Source organism: Pelodiscus sinensis, chromosome 1 (assembly GCF_049634645.1).
Source record: "Pelodiscus sinensis isolate JC-2024 chromosome 1, ASM4963464v1, whole genome shotgun sequence".
Classification (NCBI taxonomy): domain Eukaryota; kingdom Metazoa; phylum Chordata; order Testudines; family Trionychidae; genus Pelodiscus; species Pelodiscus sinensis.
This window is the reverse complement of record NC_134711.1, coordinates 267436428-267456763: the sequence shown is the minus strand read 5'-3', so window position 1 is coordinate 267456763 and position 20336 is coordinate 267436428. Positions and strand designations below refer to the sequence as shown.

At 42.0% G+C, this 20336-nt stretch overlaps 1 protein-coding gene across 16 annotated transcripts in view; it reads left to right on the top strand.

Annotated features, from left to right (window-relative positions):
- The first annotated feature begins 5527 nt into the window (after positions 1-5527).
- LMO7 (LIM domain 7) overlaps positions 5528-20336 on the top strand; it is a 176377-nt gene continuing 161568 nt past the window's right edge. For 4 of the 16 annotated variants that reach the window (XM_075918875.1, XM_075918872.1, XM_075918874.1 and 1 more), the window contains exon 1: positions 5703-6211. In XM_075918875.1, coding sequence (XP_075774990.1) covers positions 6140-6211 — 72 coding nt within the window. In that variant the 5' untranslated portion in view covers positions 5703-6139. Of the gene's footprint in view, positions 5559-5593; positions 5658-5701; positions 6212-20336 lie in introns of those variants that run through there. The other 12 variants (XM_075918880.1, XM_025181942.2, XM_075918876.1 and 9 more) reach the window with 6 other exon arrangements.

Below are 20336 nucleotides of genomic sequence, written 5' to 3'. Positions count from 1 at the left end.
AGACATTGCCTTGGCCAGTTTCCAACTCCCTGTTCCCAAGCTGCTATTAGAGCTTCTCAACAAAACAATTTAATGTTATCAAGATGTATTTTACCTGACCTCAGTCTTGAAAATGTCTAAATCTTTTAAGCTGAAACTTTAAAGAAAAGAAAAGCAAACCTTAAGCAGCAGACACATGACATGGAAATGTTTCTGTTCAAATGTTAATACTGCATTCGTCCCATTGCAAGTCTGCTCTACTGCCAACGAGTGTGTGTGAGTGAGAGAGAGAGATTCCTTATTGGAATTACTGAAGGTGAGATATTACATCAATATATCTAGAAGATTGTGGAAAGGAAAAGGATTACTTGAAGGTGTGGTATCTTCATTGCTTTTCCCCCCAGTTGCATCCTGAATGTACATCTAACTCATTGTGACATACCAGGATACAATCTAAATTACTCAGCTGCCGTATTACCCTGGCTGTGCACTTTCGGGTGCCTTGCAATGCCTTGCCGAAGTAACTCACACTTGGGACATTCACAATGGCCTTCCAGCATGCAAGCCACACCCTTAGTATCTGTGTGTGAAACTGCAGTCTGCCAGCTACAACTGGGTAACAGTCTGGTTCTCAACTGCCTTGGATTCACTGCAGGGTAACATACTCACGGGCAACCCCCCTTCCCATCTTAAATATTCCCACCAGAAATGTCCTGTATTGCCCATCCCACTCTGGACAATACATGTCATGTCAGGCCTATTATTTCTGTAAATGAACAAAATGGCAGCTTATTTGAAATAATTATTCAAACGCTTCAATTTAAACACAATGGATTAGATAATACAAAAAAATAAGTTTAATTACAAAAGCAAGCATAAAAATGAGAAATTTTTACAAGAAAATACACAACTTGTGCTTTACAAACTCTTGAATTCAAAGCAAAGCATCTGCACCATGTGCTTCCAGCAGTCTGTCTTACCAAAGATCAGGGCCCCTTCTTCCAAAGCCCAGTAAAGGTTCGGTGATTACAATGGTCAGAGAGAGATGCCCAGAAGTGTTTGTTCCTCATTTTTATACAGGTTGAACCTCCCTGGTCTGGCAACCTTGGGACCTAACTGGTCCTGGGTGAGAGATTTTGCTGGGGAGGTCATTTCTGGCACTACCCTGCTGCCCCACTGGGCTTCCCGGCTCTGCCCCCATAGACCCATCTGAGCTGTCACTCCCCGCCTCCTACCCTGCAACTCAGCCATGCACTGTCTCCAACCCTCTATAGCTATTTTGATTATTTTCAGGAATAACGGCATTGCGCAAGGGGGGGGGGATTCCTGCGCAATAAGGGGCATTGTAGACAGCTCCTTCTGGCGCAAGACCCTCTTCTGCAAAAATGGTGGCTAATTAGGTATGCAAATGAGGCTCCGTGATATTCCACGCTTAGCCTCATTTGCATATTTCTCATGCAAGAAGCTGTGAGTGTAGACATAGCCATTTTGTGAAGCAGTCAAAATTACATTTATAATTAAGATCTATGGATTAGGATGATTTACTGCCCTTAGTGAAGTTGCACTAATACTATTCACACAAAAGCATGAATAGATATGGTAACAATTCAATCTGTTCATATTTGATTTGAATACAAAGGATCAGATTTATTAATAAGATACATTAGAAAGAAGCTCATGATAGTTCCAGACTGGCAATTTGGTTTCTCCAATTGCAACTGTTTGAAGTCTGAAACTTCAAGTATGCCTTTTACAAGCATATATTTCAGTAAAAGTTGTTGAATTTCTCTCTCTCCTAACAATAAAATTGTACATTTTTAATCTATACTGCAAAAAACTTTTTTTTTCTAAGGAAGTTTTACTGCCTTCAGCCTAGCAGCTCTATCACAAGCTAGTCTATCTCTTAACAATAAGAGCTGAGACTTCATAGTAATTGTAGGATCTAGTTTTAAATTATTTATGCTTAGTTTACAACTTATTTCATCCTGTAGTAAAATCTAAAACCTTGATGCACTTGCAAAAGTTGTGTCAACCACTAGCAAAGTATAGGATACATCAATTAAACGTTTTTGTTTATAGAAAAACTATGATTAAAAGTAATTGAAAATTAAGAACAAAAATTAGCATAAATGTAATGTTAAAGTAATGTTAAATGTCAAGACATTTCAAACAATGATTTCTCAACAGATCTCATTTTCTAAAGGATACAAGGTATCAAATACCACCATGCTGCATAGAGACCTCTCCCTTATCCAGCTGACCATGTTTTCTGATAGGATGCTATATTTGTAAATTGCTGCAATGGAAATGTAATCATAACTCCTACTCGCACCAGGCCCCAGTTGAAATAGCCAATGAATGTGCCTGCTTTCTATAGACGAGAAGGTGGGAAACTGCCTGGGGACATCTCTGGGCATAGTTTTGTCTAGAACAGTTGTATGTAGTTACTGGAGACTAGAGCACAGCACTCTAGAAAGCTAAACTCAGGAGCAACTGATAGGCCTTGTCCACTGTTAGGATGTAACAGTGAAAGAAGCTTACTCCAGGCAAGACTGAATATAGAAGATTTTGGGAGAAGAGAGGAAACATTATAGAGTAACTAGAACAGGAAACAGCAAAGAGAATATATGGGTAGGAGAGGGGGGAAATGTAGGGATACAAAAATCAATGGCCACTGTGATGTGTATCACTGTTGCCAGTTATAGCAACCCCAATCAACGTGGGCATGTTTACACAGCAATGTAAGAGCAGGGATAGAAATGTGGCCATGTTAGTCTGGTCTAGCTGAAACAAAAAACAGGATTATGTAGCACTTTAAGGACTAACAAGATGGTTTATTAGATGATGAGCTTTTGTGGGCCAGACCCACTTCCTCAGATCAAATAGTGGAAGAAAATTGGCATGGGGCATTCTAACCTTCTAGCCCAAACCCTCCTTCCATCTACATGCAATTGTCTGATTTGCGCTAGAAAGCAACCACAGCTGGGGAGGGTGATAGAAAGCCTGTGATATGGTGGTCTGATTCAGATCTGCTTACTACAGTGCAGAAACTGGAGCTTGGCTGGGGGAGAGGGAGGCTCAGTGCAGAAATTCTAAACCATGGGATCCCCAACGAGTGGGGACACTCAAGCTTTGTGTGTATCCATGAACTCAAGTCCTACTAATCCATGGCTTATAGTGCAGGGTGTGCATAACCTCAGTAAACACACAAAGCAAATTAACTCCTTTCTGTTGCTTAAGGGGATTTCTGTAATCCAGGGTTGAAGCACAGTGGTGAGACTGTAGGGAAGCTTGCTACTGGAACATAAATCATACCCATTGTGTTGATCAAATGAGCAGTTCAGGTTGTAGGGCAGAATTCAAATCCTATCCAATATAAGTGGTAAAATGCCCTTCCCCTTCTTCAGATATCCAATTGATTGGTGTCTTTGGGGGACCGTTAAAACCCTAAAACAAAACACTAATGATTAAATACATTCAATATAGTAGAAAGAAATTGGTAGGTTTTAGAAGTGGACAGACTGTGTAGTGGCTCAGAACCTGTTCAAGAGGACAGCATGCTTAGAGTTTAGTACTCGAGTCCCACTTGATCACCAAGAGCAAGCTGGGCTTAGAGGCAGACAGTCAGGCTATGTCTACACTGCCTCTTTTTGCAGAAGAGGCAATGCAAATGAAACACTCATTAGCAACTTCTCGCGCTTCATTTATGTAATCTCTTCCAATGCTTTTTGAGCAAGAAGTTTTTGCGCAAAAACAAGCAGTATAGACGGGTCCATTTTGCACACACAAAAAACCTTTTGTGAAAGATCCTCATGCCTCAAGAAAGGAGGTATACAGATCTTGTGCAAAAGGATTTTTTTGCACAAAATGGACTCATCTGTACTGCTTGTTTTTGCACAAAAACCTCTTGCGCAAAAAGCATTGGTAGAGAATATGCAAATGAAGTGTGAGAAGTTGCTAATGAGCACTTCCTAAGCATACTCGCTGCTGGAAAAAGAGGCAGTGTAGATGTAGCCTCAGATAGGCAAGCAGCAGCATCTACAGAGGGCAAAGATATCCGAACTGCAGGGGGCAACTGGTAAGTGACTCCTTTCGGAGCAGAGATCCTGTTCCTCTCCTTGCCCTGTGCAGCCGTTGTTCCTTTTTCCTCCCTTTCCTTGGAATTGTCCCTAGCCAAGCTGCTTGCTTGACACTGGGAGCATTCTCTCTGCTGAACAAAATGGGGGTAGAGGGCTGATGTTGGGGAGTGCCCCTCTTCATTCCACCTCTATATCTGGTCTCTGTTGAGCTGGGTAGCAGAACAAGGGGAGGAACCTGTCTGTGCTGCTGTCTCTCAGGGTCTGCCAGTAGCTACCGGTGTCTGAATATCAAATTTGTGTCTTTGATCTTGCTATATTATCTCCTGATGGCTCTAAACTTAAAATATGGTTTAATTGGTGTTTGTATATGTTTTTCTTTCCCCTCTGCTTTCTAGCTATCCACTCAGTCCTTAATTTATGGTAGGGCTGAGCCCTGGCCCCTCTTTCAATACAAATTAAGCACTTGGGGAGGCAGTGGGTCCCAGAGGTGAGGGGGAAGATGGTGAGCTGGGGGGCCAGAGTGGATGGGTGGGCTACAGAGGTGCCAAAATACAAATTAGCCCAGAGCACCATTTTCCCTAGGCTAGCCCCCCATCCATTCTAATTAGAGGAGTTCAAAAAGTCAGCTATGAATCAGTGAGAGCTAAAAGAGAAAAATGTCTGAAATGCGGGTGGTGGTCACAGGATACTGGAATTTTGGCTCTGGCATCTTTTGCCTTTGGAGACACAATGGAAAGGGTGACTGACACAGAGACAATACAGAATGCCACCGCCTTCCCTTTTGACTGCTGCTCAGATCCAACAACAACAAAAAAACCATTGCAATATGTGTCCTAATGTCTTCCCTCACTCCTAATAGCCCTGGGCCCTACTCACTGGCAGTTGAGAAACCTAGGAGAGGTTTCCTTTGAGTTTTTTTTTTCCTTTGGAGAGCAGGTGAGGGTTTAATAGAACTAACAACTTAGCACCATTTCATGCCAAAGGAGTCCAAACACGTAACCTACCCAACAGTGCCTCGGCTGGGGCTGGTCTTTTTTTGGCCAAGGAGGCAGTGGCACACCGTTGCTGGTAGGAAAGATCCCTGAATTCTGTGGATCTGCGGACAGAGTAAATTAAGCGAATGTCCCTTTCAAGAACTGTAAAGGTTTCCTCAGCTAGGCACTGGGCTCAGGGCAGGAGAGTACCCAGGGTTGTGGGTACCAGGGTTGTGGGTTCTATTCCCCCCCCCCCGCCCGGCCAGACAGCTGCCCCAGGGATGGCATAGCAGAGCTAAGGCAGGCTTACTCCTGCCCTGGCCCTGTACCACCCCTGAAAGCAGCGGCTCCAGGTGCTGCCCCTCATCCACAGGCGCCACGGCCTATTTTCCTGGCCAGCTCAGCGAGCTCGTTCCATCCCCTGGTGGCGCTGCAGAGCACCTGCAGGCGCCGCGCAACGGGAGAGCCAAGGTGCCAAGGCGAGGCCGGCGCGGCTTTCCCTGGCGCTTCTTTTACCTGCCGCCAGGTGGGGCCGGGTCACCGGGGCCAGGCGAGGGCGGGCCGCTGGGGGATTGGGCTGCAGCTGCGGAGAGCCGGGCTGGGCTAGCAGCGGCTGGAAGGCGAGGTCGGTCTCCCGCTACCGGGCTGTAGCGGCGCTGGCGGGGCAGCTGTCGGGCGCTCTCCCCGCGGCGTGCCGGGTCTTTCCCCGACCCTCCTGGGGGCGGGCGTGGCGAGCGCCTTCGCCCGCAGCTTGGCGGCGGCCCAGAGCGAGCTGACATTTGGGGGGCGGGGGTGCAGCTGTTTTGGGGAGAGGGGGAGAAGTGCGGTTCGACCAAATACCCCGCCTCTTCCCAGCTGCCCTCGCTTGCCTGGCTCCGGGGGGTGACTCTGTGGGTCTGGAGCCAGCGGCTTCTTCAGATTCTTGTGGTTTTCGGAGCTTCACCAAAATCCCGGGGAGGGGCGTGGGAGGGGCTGACGGGAGCGTTCAAAAGCCTTAGGAGCGCGGGCCGGAGGCTGCCTGCCCCGACTCCAGCGAGAGCCCCACAGGAGCGGCAGCATAAGGGGCTGACCACTGATTTCCTGTTCCCCACCCCCTTTCTCTTAGCCATGGAAGGGAGAGAAGATACGGAGTGCAGCTCGGATGTGGTGGCTTTTGCCGAAGCTCAGAGATGGGTGGAGGTGAGTGGATGGGTTTTACTGTGTCGCGCTTGCTTGCTTTGTAGCTTGGCTCTTGCCCATCAGCAGTTAATCATTCTCCATAGGCCTAGGGACTCCCCTTCGCAGATAAGGAGGCGTCCAGCGCTGGTGGAGGCGCTTAGGTGCTTGTAAAGTTTCCTCTCGGTCCTTCTCTATGTGCTCGGGAGCGCAATGTCCAGCTGTTCAAGGTGACGTTAGTCCCGGTCCCTTCGCTCAGTTCATGTGTGTTCTCCATGGATGCTGGCTGGGGCGTTTCAGAGGAAACAATGGGGTCCGCGTTCTTTGCCCTTCAGCAGGGAATTTGAGGAGCTGAACGCCTGGGCGGGAATGGGGAAGCGGGGGCTGTATCTCTGGGTAGCACTGGGATAGTCTTGCCTCCGGAGGACTGAGATTTCAAAGCGAGTAACCGAAGAGCTGCTCCGCTGTACACCGAAGGCGGTTTTAAAAAACGTTTTAACGGGTAGCTGAGAGAGCTTGGTTTGCACGAGTCCTGTTTACAGACTTTCGAACTTCATGAGTAGCTGCAGTTTATTGCATGTCGAAAGTGGTGTTAAAAGCTGCTGGGTCTCATAACCATTTGAACATTTATACAGGATAATGTAATTGCCATTTACAATTTCGTGATTTGCGCCCCCTCTCTCACCCCCCAGTTTGATCTAATCACACCCTCACGCTCTCCGGGAAAGTTGCGTAATCTAGATTATAGTAGTCTATGTCTCTGAGTTTTAAACTCTGGTTCTTGGTTAATAGTACTTGTTTGTGTATAGACTGATACCAGAACTTCTTTAGCCTATGCCTGTGGTCACATGTAAGAGGAGGGGGGTTTAGGGGGATCTCCAGAATCTAAAAACCTAAATATCTTTTTAGGACGGGAGGGATAGCTCAGTGGTTTGAGCATTGGCCTGCTAAACCCAGGGTTGTGAGTTCAATCCTTGCAGCGGCCATTTAGGGATTTGGGGTAAAAATTTGTCAGGGATGATATTTGGTCCTGCTGTGAAGGCAGGGGACTGGACTCCAATGACCTTTCAAGGTCTCTTCCAGTTTTAGGAGATAAGCAATCTTCATTAATGTATTGTTATGAATTCTTTAACAATCAGTAATCTTACTTGAATGGATATTTGGATTTTAAAATATAAAATGTTTTCAACATCCTTATAATCTGTTTAAAAAAATAAAAAAGTTTATGTTCAGGGCATATGTAAATACATTTACTTTGGTTTAAAGCAAAGGTTCACTTTTAATTAGTTTCTTTTGCTACTTGTTGATTCTAATTAAATCCAGTTCCATAAAATACACAAAGTCATTTAGTACTAGTAATCTTGGCCATGTCAATTAACTTTTCTCTTAGATATTGGCCCTGTAAAGTTTCCTGATAAGATGAAACTTTCAACAGTACTATTTTAACACATACTAGGGAACTTCAATGAGTGTCAGCAGGCCAGTTAAATCAGTTTAAATCAATAGTTTGTTTGCAGTTTAAACTTAGTGTCTTTTGTTAGAAATGCTTGCTTACTTTGAAACATTTTTTCACTTTGCAAAGTGAAACCTTCTAACACTTGGAGAAAGATGAAAGGAAACAAACACTAGATGCTTTGTATATCTCTTAAAAAAGAAAATCTTGTAAACTGCAGTTTATTGCCCTCCGCCATGAGTCTCCTTTAGTTGAGATTTCAGTACTTTTGGCACAGTCTTTTTACATAGGAAGACAAAAGGAGTTTTAGGTATTCAGTAGTGCTAATTCTCGTAAGGGGAAGATGTCACTTTTGAGCATCATATAACTGTATTCATTGGGAAGGCAAGCCTTGTCAGTAAAGGATATACACATTTCACCAAGTGCAATTTTCAAGGAAATTTGGACGTAGGTTCTGTGTTCTAAAAGTATTTCTCTGCTCATCACAGAATCCTATATTCCAATAGGAGATGGACTGACCATTTTCAGAGCGCTAGATGTTTTTGGAGCTTCCTAATTTTCTCTGTGGCAGAGAACAGTTTTTACGAGCATAACCTAAAAACCTTTTTCAGGCATCCTTATGCAGGCCATTTTCTAAACCAGAGACCAGTAGAACGTTAATTTTATAGACAATTACAGCTGAGACCCCTGAGTCTATATAATAACTGCCATTGCCAGTCAAGATATGCAAAAATGAAATGAAAGTTTTGTATCTTGGTGAGATCCAATCAGAGTTAGCATAAATTTCTGATATGAGGAACACCATCTTCAACATATTATAATGGGATAGAGCTATCCCTTCACAAGGACAAGGTCACATAGCAAATATGTAGCAAAACCAGGAACAGTAGAATTCTGCTCGCTTAAAGTACAGTGTACTGGGTGTTAACCACAAGACCATCGCTCTTCTAATTAGGAAATAATCTGAGTCAATCTACTTTTGCTGTTGAACTTGGTATGGGTCCTGTGATGCCTGCTACTGTAAGGATAGTCCAAGGAGTCCTAGGAATGGAGTGATAGTAGCAAGCATAGAATTCTTTGCTGCTCACTGCTTAAAGATGTGTGAGTACACAATCTCCTTTCTCAACCTACAGACTTTCTAACGTATCTGGGTCAAAAAAGATATCTACTCACCACCATACCTGGTAATGTCAGGCTTAGAGGTAGGGAGTGAGCCTTTGGCCTGTCTCTCAAGATTTCAGAAGGGAGGGTGGTTTTGGATTGCTAATGACTCCACTAGAATACGTACAAGTGTTCATATAAAACTACTATTTTACTTGAATTCTACATTTGAAATGAAGCCAACTCTCCAGGTGGATGTTTCAGTTTTCAATTGTTTGTTGAAATAGTTAGAAACCTAACCAGCAAAGGTCAAGTAGTATTTGCTATAAGGGTCTCTACAATTTCATGATTTTTAGAAACCTCTCTATTTTGCAGTAATCCATGAAAATCCTGTTCAGGAGTGATTGTTCTTGAAAAAGCCATTGTAGTCAAGCTATGAGGCCCCTAGTTCTTTGACACAACTTTAACTGATTCACTAAAGTGAACATTCAGCATTGCAAAATGTAAGGGTACCTCCTGTGGTCTGTATCTGAGGATTTCCTACTCATTAATCAATAGATCGAGAGTTCTAAAACTAGTCATACGGTCCAAGAACCATTGACCGGGTTTTAGATGCGTGGTCACCAAAAATGTCAAAGTGAGTTATAAGGAATATCAGTTCTGAGCTACACTTCTTGTGTTGGAGTATTGCAGTGCAGTAAATTATTGAGCTAAAATTTTGAGTACTTTTTTATACTACAGGCATCTTCAAACAAAATCCTACATATTTCATTTGAGTCCTAGTGGCAGAGTGTTCCCTCTTGAAGATAGAACTTACTCTTAAAAAACAACAACTAAAGTTACTTAAAATAACCTTCCAATTTGGGCATATTGTCTAAGGGTTGAGTCCAATAAAATGGTCATTTAACATCTGGTCACCAAATGACTTTGCTTGTGGAATTTGTTATAAAGCCAGTATGTTTACTATATATTTTCATGGCTTCTGCCAGTGCAGTAAAAATTACTATTTGGGATGTTTTTCCTGCATTTGCTTAAAGATCCTCCCTTACTGATTCTCTTCAAGCCATGGATCTAATATATATACAGTCTGGTTCAACAGATGAGACAAACAAGTGTAGAGATAGTAGGCATTCCTGTCTCGTTTCATAGCCTAGAGGAACAGGATCTGAGCAGACTATTTAGTTACCTCAGTTGTGCTAACCATGGTGAAAAGTATGCCTGGGTTGCATGCTAAAAGCTCGTCAAGCTCCTGAATGGTTTCAGAATGAAACTGTATAGTTGAAAAGCAAAATCTGTGTGTTGTGCTGACTGTATGGTATCTGTTACTGAGTAATTCTATGATCAGACCATAAAACTTGGGTGGGCCAGTTTCTGTAGACCATTTTATAGCTGTGCTGTCTAAGCCTTGGCTGAGTTCTTAATGTCTACATAAGGGATGTATTTTAAGCTTCTGTTAAGTTAAAGCATCAATATTTCATTGTGTGTGTATAGATTCTTGCCCATGAGTCCCTGCAGGGGATAAATCTAAACGTATCCAATTAAAGCCTGAACGTGGACTTCCAGGGCAAGACATACACTTCAAAGTAAATAGTGATGAAAAGAATTTTTCAAAGTAATCTTACTCTGATCTGTTCAAAACCATGAAAGTGTCAATGATTTCATACAGCAGAAATGGTAAGAATATTTCAGAAGATGAGAACTCCACTCTTATATGTGTAGCTGAAATTCTCTTTCTCAATAACACACACATCAATGTGACACTATTTGGAGATGTCAGTGAGAACTATTGATAGGATGATTTTGTTAGAGAATATAAAGGTGCTTTAGTGGATTGATAATTAACACTTTAATTAGTTTACTTTAACACTTCAGTTACAATGCATGTTGCTTGTCTTGACTGTCCTTAATGCGTATGCATATAGAACTTCTTGTGTTTTTCAGTAGATTTTAAAGACCTGTATCTTTTTGTCTTTTATTCATTATAAGAGCTGTCTTTGTATTTTTCAGTATTGCTCTGAAATCTTCCCAGCAGATGCTAACATTTATCATTTTTGCGAAAATGTCCTAAAGATGCTGAATATCACTAGCTATACATCTTCAATACTTCTGATACTTGGGATATATAACATCCTTTCTTTAGCTGATCCTTTAGATGAATGTGTTAGGTTATATACTTACGTGTGGTTTGGGTTGTGGGTTGTTTTTTTTTCTGAGCTGAGTTAACCATGGTTACCAGCTACAGTCAATCATGGAACTGTTATTACTCCTTAGCTCTGTGTTCTTGAACTATGACCTAAACCTTTCACCAGCTTTGTGGGGCCACTAATATTTTCCTTCCACAGGTCAGGAGCGAACAGACATTAGGTAATATCTTCCATGTTCAGAGTGCTCTTGGTAGCTTTTTCCACACTGGAATAACTTCCTTCGTTTAATGCTTTTTTTCTCTATCACACATGCTACTTTTTCATCTAAAGTTTTGAAGTTTTTAATGAGCACTTGTGTGTATTAGATTTAATAAAGCCTTGCAGAGTTGTGGAAAACACTGGGATTCTATTGTATTACAGAAACCAGACGCATTCCAGCTGTTCCTTGTAAGCACCACTCCCTTCCTCTAGACTTCCTTATAGTAGTAATCCTGCAGGAGAACAGGAATAAAAAGTAAACGTGAATATGAAATTATTACATAAAATCTGAAAAAGTTAGTTGAGTTATTTACTGTTGTGTAAAAACTACAGTAGTCAGAGAATCAGTGCACTACAAATATTTTTGTTTAAGCAAGTGTACTTCTAATATCCTATATGATGGAGAAATTGTTTCAGGAAGCTATTTCTATTTTGGAATCTTTGAACATTGTTATTTTAAAAATAGCTATCTTTATAGGAGTAAAGCTAGCATACTGCTTAAAATAATACTCCCCCTCCCCCCACTTTTATCCTTTCAATCTGTAAGCAATAGTGAGTGTAGCAAGTGCTAGGAGCTTTTAATGAATAGAAAAATCTAAGACTTAAGTATCAATGTAACCCACAGAACATATTAACAAAGTAGGTACTAATTTAGATTGACACTTGGTTATAAATCTTACTTTCATATTTCTTCAGTGTTTTGGAAAATTACGGTTTAACCTTTCAGTACTGCTGTTTTGAGCATGGTGTCAGAATCTCCCGTTGTTCTTTGAAGGATAAAAGCATTGTGAGATTCAGCCTGTCTGATGTGCATATGCTGTGTGTTTTAATGATATATTTTTATAGCAACCAACTGGAAAGGCCCTAACTTATTCTATGGAGAGAATCTGTGTTATTTTAATTGAAAATAAAGCCAGTATGCTGTTTTGAGGAAATATCCTTTAATTCCATTAACCAAAAGGACAAATCTGCAAATTCTTAAGTTCAGTGGCATCTACAACGGACACATTACATTTACTAGTTAAATATTTTAAGAAGATTTCTGTTGAAGCTTTCCAAAGCATAGAATATTTAAGGTATTACTAATCCAAACCTCTGAAAGAATGTGATTCTCTTACAAATGGCTTTAACTATGACAAAAATAGTTGCTGGATTATTATTTTTTACTAGAATCCCTTTGTTTAAGAAATGATTGGTTCTTCTGACCAGGATTATTAGGCCATCTGGCTTGCTGATTCTCAACAGATAATTTCAAGGACCCTTAGTCTTATCTACTGCTCTTTGTTGTCAATACCTCATTTATTTTACATACATTTTGAAACTAGAAAATATTAAATAGAAATATTTTTTGTGTAAATTACCATTCTGAATGGAAGCTTATTACTTTTTTCTTAGCAACCAAAAAGTTGTTGTTTCCCTGTTGGGAGGGAAGAAATAAATTTTCAGTGAAAGTAGATGATTTCCATAAAAACTTGTTCTTGAAAAATTTAATTTAGCCAAATTCCCCATTAAACATTTTTAAATAACAATCTGATATTTTTAGATATGTTCTCAGTCCAAAGATTGAAAGTTGGTAAAGCAGGAATGTCCACCTATGTTTCCATTTATATAAGGAGGGCTTTCTAATTATGAGCTATGTAGGAAACAAAACCCAGAAAGGAAATAATGAAAAAGGAAGGAATCTTTGCTGTGGTGGTAGTTCTCCTGGCTGCTCTACAGGTATGCTCAGTGACAAGAATAGCTTCTGAAGGAGCTAATAACAACTAACAATAATAATAATAATTCTTTGATTTGTGATACCTGTGACCAATGTAGATACATATTCAGGATCAGATCTGTAGGTAGCAAATAAGCAATAGATTTATTACATTGTTGCATTTCAGTGGAGATAAGGGGAGATGGATAGTCCAATCTCCGCTTTTTGGTGGTGACTTTTTTAAATGTGTTCTTCCCTTTATAACCAGTGACTTGGTTCTCTATAACAATGGTCTCCAAGCTTTTTAACCACAAGATCACTTTTTCAAAATAAGTGTAATGTAAGATCTATCTCAAACCCAAATGCCCTTGCCCCACTTCCTTCCCACCCCTTCTCCAAGGCCTCATTTTGCTCACTCTATCCCCCTTTCTCCTTGAACCTCATTCAGTTTAACCAGACTGGGGTAGAGGGTTAGGGTTCAGGCTCTGGTCTGGGGCCAAAGGGGTCAGAGTGTGGGAGGGGCTCCAGGCTTATCCCGGGCCGGGGGGGATTGGGGTCCAGGAGGGGCTTCAGGGTGCAAGCTCAAGGAAGGAGTTTGGATGCAGGGGAACTCACATCTGGGGCAGGAGGTTGGGTGCAGGAGGGGGTTCAGGCCAGGGTCAGGAATTCGGGATGTAGTCTCTGGCTGGGCACCACTTAACCGAGACAGCTTCCAGGTAGTGGAGCGCTGGGGTTAAGGCAGGCTTTACTCCTGTCCCAGTTCTGTACCACTCCTGAAAGCAGCTCCATGGTGCCTTGTGCTACCCCTCGTTTACAGGCACTGAGCCCACAGCTTCTACTAGTCATGGTTCCTCATTACTGATCAATGGGAGCTGCAGGAATGGTGTCTGCAGGTAAGGACAGTACAGCCACTCCCCGAGTTGCGAACGGTCAAGTTATGACTGTTCGCGCTTACGACCAAAGCTCCCATGGAGCGGTCGTAAAGGCGGTCCCTGAGTTACGAACGTGACCCGCGGTCGCGTGTAACTCAGTGGGGTCCGAGTTACGAATGGATCAAGTTACGGCCAAGTGTTTGGTCCATAACTCAATCATAACTCAAGGAGAGGCTATATGTGGAGACCCACTGCTCTGCCTTTCTCAGGGGCTGCAGGGACATGCCAGCCACTTCCAGGAGCAGCAATTACCATAAGGATAATTACTCCAGCCAGGTCAGGTTAGGCATTTTAGAACGAACTACTCAAAGAATTAAATGTAAACATGAGAGAAATGTAAATTATGAAATGCATAGACCAGTCAAAAACCAAACCTACTGTGCAAGCAGTAAAAAGTAAAAACAACCCCCATGTATGTGGCGGGTCAGGAGATGAGAGGACAGTTGGTATTTGTGAGAGTGACAGATTTGAATTGCTAAGCTCCCGTCATCCTCTTCTCTCTCTGTGGAGTTACAGTACAAAAGTGGAGTGAGGAGGGACACCCAGACATCAGCGCCCCCCTCTTTCTCCTACCACAGCCTGCACAGCAAGCAGGAGGTTCCCAGCGGGGGAATCTCCAAGGCAGAAATCAGGAGCAGCATGAAAGTGGGTGAAGGGGCAACTGAAGTGCTAGCAGGATCACCTGTGAGAGGCTCCAAGATCTACCATAGATCCAGATCTACTGGTCGGTGACCACTGCTCTATAATGTTTGGACAGGGTTGAGGTAAGGATTAGTCCTCCCCCGCGCATGCATGAGATGTGGTAGGACTTCAGGAGGGGAGGGTGACCTCTAAGGGAGAGATGTGGAATTCAAATGAACTTAGCCAAGCACATTCTACTTTAGTATCCCTGTACTTTATTTCAATCACTGATTGCTAATTTTGTGTAGAAGGGGTTTAAAAGTCTTTAAAATTTTTTTTAAAACACTTCATATTTTACTGCTATAGTAGATTCATGTTTGGCTGCATGTCTACTGTATTCTAAATGTCCTTGGTCACAATTGGAATAAGTTACAGCGCATTTTCCTGACGGTCTTTTTCTACTTATTTCAGTCCCTGCAGGCATCTAGTGGGTAAATGAGACACAGGCAAGGGACATAGTCTATAGATGTTAAAATGAGGACAAAGTCTGAATTTGTGTAAGGGAATGTAAATATAGTGAAGCCATTTATGGAGAGATTGGCCTGATCTATGCCAGTGGTCTCCAACCTTTTTAAGCATGAGATCACAGTTTTTTTATTTAAGTACAATCCAAGATGTACCTCAAACCCAAATACCCTGGCCCCGCCTCCATTGTGCCTCTTCTCTGAGGCCCTGCCCCTGCTCACTCTATCTTCACTCCCTCCCTCCCTTTCACCTGGCAGAGGCAGAGAGTTAGGGTGCAAGTTCCGGTTTTGGATTAAGGGATTTGGAGTGTGAGAGGGGCTCTGAGCTGAGGTTGGGGCCGGCAGAGGGTGCAGCAAGAGGTTCTAGGTGCAGGCTCTGAAAGGGTGTTTGGAGGCAGGAGTTTCGGGTGCAGGAAGTAATTCATGCAGATGATGCTAAACTGTTCAACATAGTTAAGACTGAAGTGCTTCAACAAAATCTCACCAAACTAAAGATTGGGCAACAAAATTGAAATTGCAATTTAATGTTGATAAATGTGAAGTAATGCACATTGGGAAAAAAAATAATCCTAACTATACGTGAAATATGATGGGGGGGCTAATTTAGCTACAGCTACTCAAGAGAGATCTTGGAGTCATTGTGGAGAGTTCTCTGAAAACATCCACTCAGTGTGCTGCAGCAGTCAAAAAAACAAAACAAACAAATACAATGTTAGAAATCATTTTAAAAAAGTGATAGAGAATAAGAGAAAATATCTTAATACCTCTATATAAAACCAAGGTATACCCATATCTTGAATACTGCATACAGATGTGGTTTCCATCTCAAAAAAGATACATAGGCTTTGGGAAAGGTTCAGAAAAGGGCAACAAAAATTATTAGGGGTTTTGAAACAGGTCTCATATGAAGAGAGATTAAAAGAGGGGGGGATATGATAGAGGTCTATAAAATCATGAGTGGTGTGGAAAGAGTAATTTTTGCCTTATTCATAGTCCCACAATATAAGAACTAGAGGTCACCAAATGAAATTAATAGGCAGCAGGTTTAAAACAAACAAAAGGAAGTTTTTCTTCACTCCTGTGTGCAGTCAATCTGTGGAACTCCTTGCCAGAGGATGCAGTGAAGGCTAGAACTTTAACAGGGTTCAAAAAAGAGCTAGCTAGATTCATGGAGATTAGGTCCATCAATGGCTATTAGCCAGGATGGGTGGGAATGGTGTCCCTGACCTCTGTTTCTCTGGAGGTGGATGACAGGACAGGGATCACATGAGGATTACCTGTCGTGTTCCCTCCCTCTGAGACATCTGGCATTGGCCACTGTTGGCAGACAAGGTACTGGGCTGGCTGGACTGTTGGTCTGACCCAAGATGGCCGTTCTGATGACTGTGGTAGGGTTTGGGGATGGGCACTGCTTACCTCACGTGGCTCCTGGGTGGTGCTGCAGTGAGGCTAAGGCAGGCTCCCTCTGCCCTGGCCCTGCACCACTCCCAAAAGCAGCCAGCAAACTCTATCCCAAGTTCTGTTGTGCCCCCTCTCTGCTCTGTGGAGAAAGGGTACCCCCACTTCCACCCTGTACCCTGACATCAACGCCCCTCCTCTCATTCCCTTGCCCTGCATAGCAAGCAGGAGGCTTCTGAGGGGACAGCTACAAGGCAAAGGGCAGGAGATGCCCGGCGGGGGTGGGAAACAGAGGAGGAGGGGAGCAGCAGCTGAAGTGCTGCACTTGATAACCTCTTGGCCAAACCAATCAGGATCACCTGCCAGAAGCTCCAAGATCTGCCAGTAGATCCCGATCTACTGGTTGGTGAGCACTGATCTAAGCAATAAGTGAGGGAGATTAATTTGTCAGAAGCTTTTTGGATGGACTATATAAAATGAGTTGGGAATTCTGAAGATCAGGTAAAACATACCTTTTCAATTATGTTGCCACCATCCTTGTAAATGGATGGTCTTTGAATAAATACAAATAAAACCTGGACATGCATTATTAGCTCAGTCACCTTTCTGTTCTGGGATTCTACAGTCTTATGTTTTCTTTAGGAGTTAAATGCCTCAGTGCTACACTGTGATAAGTTTTACAGTCTAGGAAAGAGAAAAGGAAGTTGCACTAAGGAAGGCAAGGGAAAGACCAAATCATGGGAAAGCGTTTTAAGTCTAGCAAATTCCTCCTGTACCTCTCCTTTTTTGGATGTTTCTTTAAATTAGTACAAAACATTCTCAACTTGAAACAAGAGTCTTGCATTTCCCTGAATAACTTTAATAATATATTTGATCAAAATAAAAACATGTACTATATTATGCCTTTGACAAGGCCTGGTGGTCTCCTCACTGGTAGATTAGCACATCCAAGCAGATATTTTGGAACAATAACACTGGCATGAGCTCAGTTTACTGAAGAGAGTACAGAGACAGTTCCCTTCCAGGTGCTGGTGCAAACATTTGCTCTCCCAAGCAGCAAATGCAAACAGTGAACTCCCTCTGTATCTTTCTGAGTTTGGGTGCTTTCTGTATGGTTGAATCTATAATCTTTAGGGTCTTTGTGTAGATGGTGGATGTGCTACATACAGAGGCTCAATCAGCATAGTAAATCTTTTTCGTGCTTCAGGATTATCAATCTGGGCAGCATTTGTACCATGTGTAGGTTGTGGCTATCTGACCACAGACAACTCCAGATGTTTAAGATTTTGTTGAGATCTACTGATGAAAAACCACACTAAGAGGTAGTTATTTTTTTTATTGTCTCAGAGGAGTAGCTGTGTCAGCCTGTAACTTTAAAAACTGACTAGTTTTGTGACTTCATGTGGGTTTTACCCTTGAAAGCTCATGATACTATATATATTTGTTAGTCTCTAAGGGTACATCTACACTGTGTGCTTATTTTTAAATAAGATAGTCTGGAATAGTTATTCTGAAATAGCTTATTTTGAAATAGCACATCTACCCTGCAGGGAAGCCTCAAAATTAGTCCAAGGCAGGCTTCCCTAATGTAGACATGCTATCTCGATTTAGAGCCCCACGAGGCACTTGGGAGGAATAACCTAGAATGGCCCTGGTTGGGGGCTGTTTCAAAATAGTAGCAGTGGAGTGTCTACACATGCCATATTTTGAATTAGCTATTTCAGAATAGGCATTCTTCTGTGTAGAATGAGGCTTACAGATTTCAGAATAACCAGTCCGTTATTTTGAAATAACAGAATGGCTGTGTAGATGTTCGCATTATTTCAAAATAATGCTAATCATCTCAAAATAATGGTGCAGTGTAGATGCACCCTAAAGTGCCTCAGTACAACTTCTTGTTTTGTTGTGATAGCCAAACTTAGAAGCACTTTGATTCTTTGAAACTTCTGACTTAGACTTAATTTTGAGTGAATATAAAATAGCTAACTGCTCTTGTCTCAAGAGTCTGGTTCGTAGGAAACTGTCCCCCTCTTCTTGGTTACTGTGGGTAAAGAATTTTAAAGTAAGGAACTATAATGTCCAATATATCACTTTTCCTTTTTTCTTTGTGATCAGAATTGTTAACCCAGAGCAATAATACAGACTTCTCAAATATTGCAGAAACATGTGACTTGGTCGTAAAATGGATTATCTTGTCCATGAAATGGAATATCTGATAAAAATTTCTTTTAAAGATTAATTGAATCCATTCTTATTTTGGGGTATGTTTGTAATTGGCTTCCCATGCCTTTCTTCCCAATGGCATGTGACTAGCTCTGTGGTAGAGGAAATGAGAACTCTCTAAATATTGCTAAGATTAAATTCCTTCTCACATCTTTAGTTGCAAAATAGTTTTAACACTGTTCTGTGGAAGAAGAAATTAATCAAAGCGATATAAAAGCAGAACATGAATATGGTTAGCATCATGAACTCATACGTAGTCTATGCAAGTAATTTAGGGCATTTAACATAATCAGAAAACAAATGATCAGGTTATCTATTTATCACTGTCACATTCCCACTGATGTGTGAACTTTTAGAAGCCTGCCTACTTCTGTGAATTTAGGCATCTCCTATTTTTTTTGATTACCTTAAGAACTGTCCTCTCTATTTTAGTGTTGGTGTTATGACCATAATGATATTTAGTCTTTTGTCAACGGAATCTGTTTTTAATCTTGGATACTTGCAGTGTCAGTTCCCATCCACTCGGAGTTGTGCTTTGGGGATCCTTAATGTAGTAAGTGTCATTTTTCAGTGAGGATTACATGTTTGATGGCCTCATGACTAGTGTTTGCCAGGACACTTTCTAAATTATGCTGAATCTGTTTAGCGACTGTGGCAGCAGCTTCCAGTGGTAAATAAAAATCATTGGTAGTGACTGATCTTTACGTAAAGCAAAATTGACATAATGAAGTATTTTCATAACACAACTTTTAAAAACTTTTTGGCATACATAGCTCTATCACAGAGCAGCAGGGTTATATCACAACTAATGTTAACTGATTTTTCAGGAAAGTTATTGAACCAGTGGAAAGTTGTGCAAATCTAGTGAAATCATAAATGATCAGTTTGGACACTAATTGTGAGAAGCTGCATAATGCAGATTCCAAAGTCAATTGTTTGTATTCTGTGTAGTGAGTGTCAAGCCGTGCCTGTTGATGGGGTATAACAAAAAAAAAAAGACAGGAGATGTTTGATATGCATTTTGATCAGGCTGTAACTGTATTATATAAATGCCTGGGACTAAACAGAAGATGAATTGTACAGTGCAGGCAAATTCATGTTTTCTTTTAAATCATTACTGAGGGGTTCTATCAGGCCCCTTCATTTCCATCCAGATTCCCAAGTCAGCCCATGGCTTGGACCTTACCATCCACTACCCCCGTAGCAGAGTTAATGTGCGCTATGGGGTTGGTGGGTGGCTCTCTGCCATATCAATTGAGAGTCCCCAGACCTCCTCCCCTATTCTGTTCCTGTATGTAGCACCTCCTCTTAAGTCCTTACCAAGTCATTTATCTGGTCCCTGGATGCCTTCCATATGGAATACCTGTTCTGACAACTGTCCAGCCTTACAAAAGAAGTTGCAATATATGACGTTTCACCTTTTCTTCCTATCCAAAAATGTCTGTCTTAACACTCACTGTAGGGAAGCTTAAAAAAAGCTTATTCCAATGAAGTCAATTAGGTGGTGCAGGAAAAATTCCTTCCCAACTGCCTTTAAAAAGGAGCGACAAGCATAATGCCTATAGTGGGTCCTAACCCAACCTGATATTTGCCTCCCCTAGGGAAAGTAGAGTGGGTGATGGCTTGCTTGCTGCATGGAACAAAGAGGCTTCTACCAGCCAAGGCTTGCTCCTTCATGTCATTCAGAACTCATGTTCCTGGGGGTTGAGTCAGCACCTGAAATCTACCCACCCTCCACACCTTAGAAGCAGTCTCTAACCTCATCCTCTTCTTCCCAGGTATAAAGCAGAGCTGTCGTC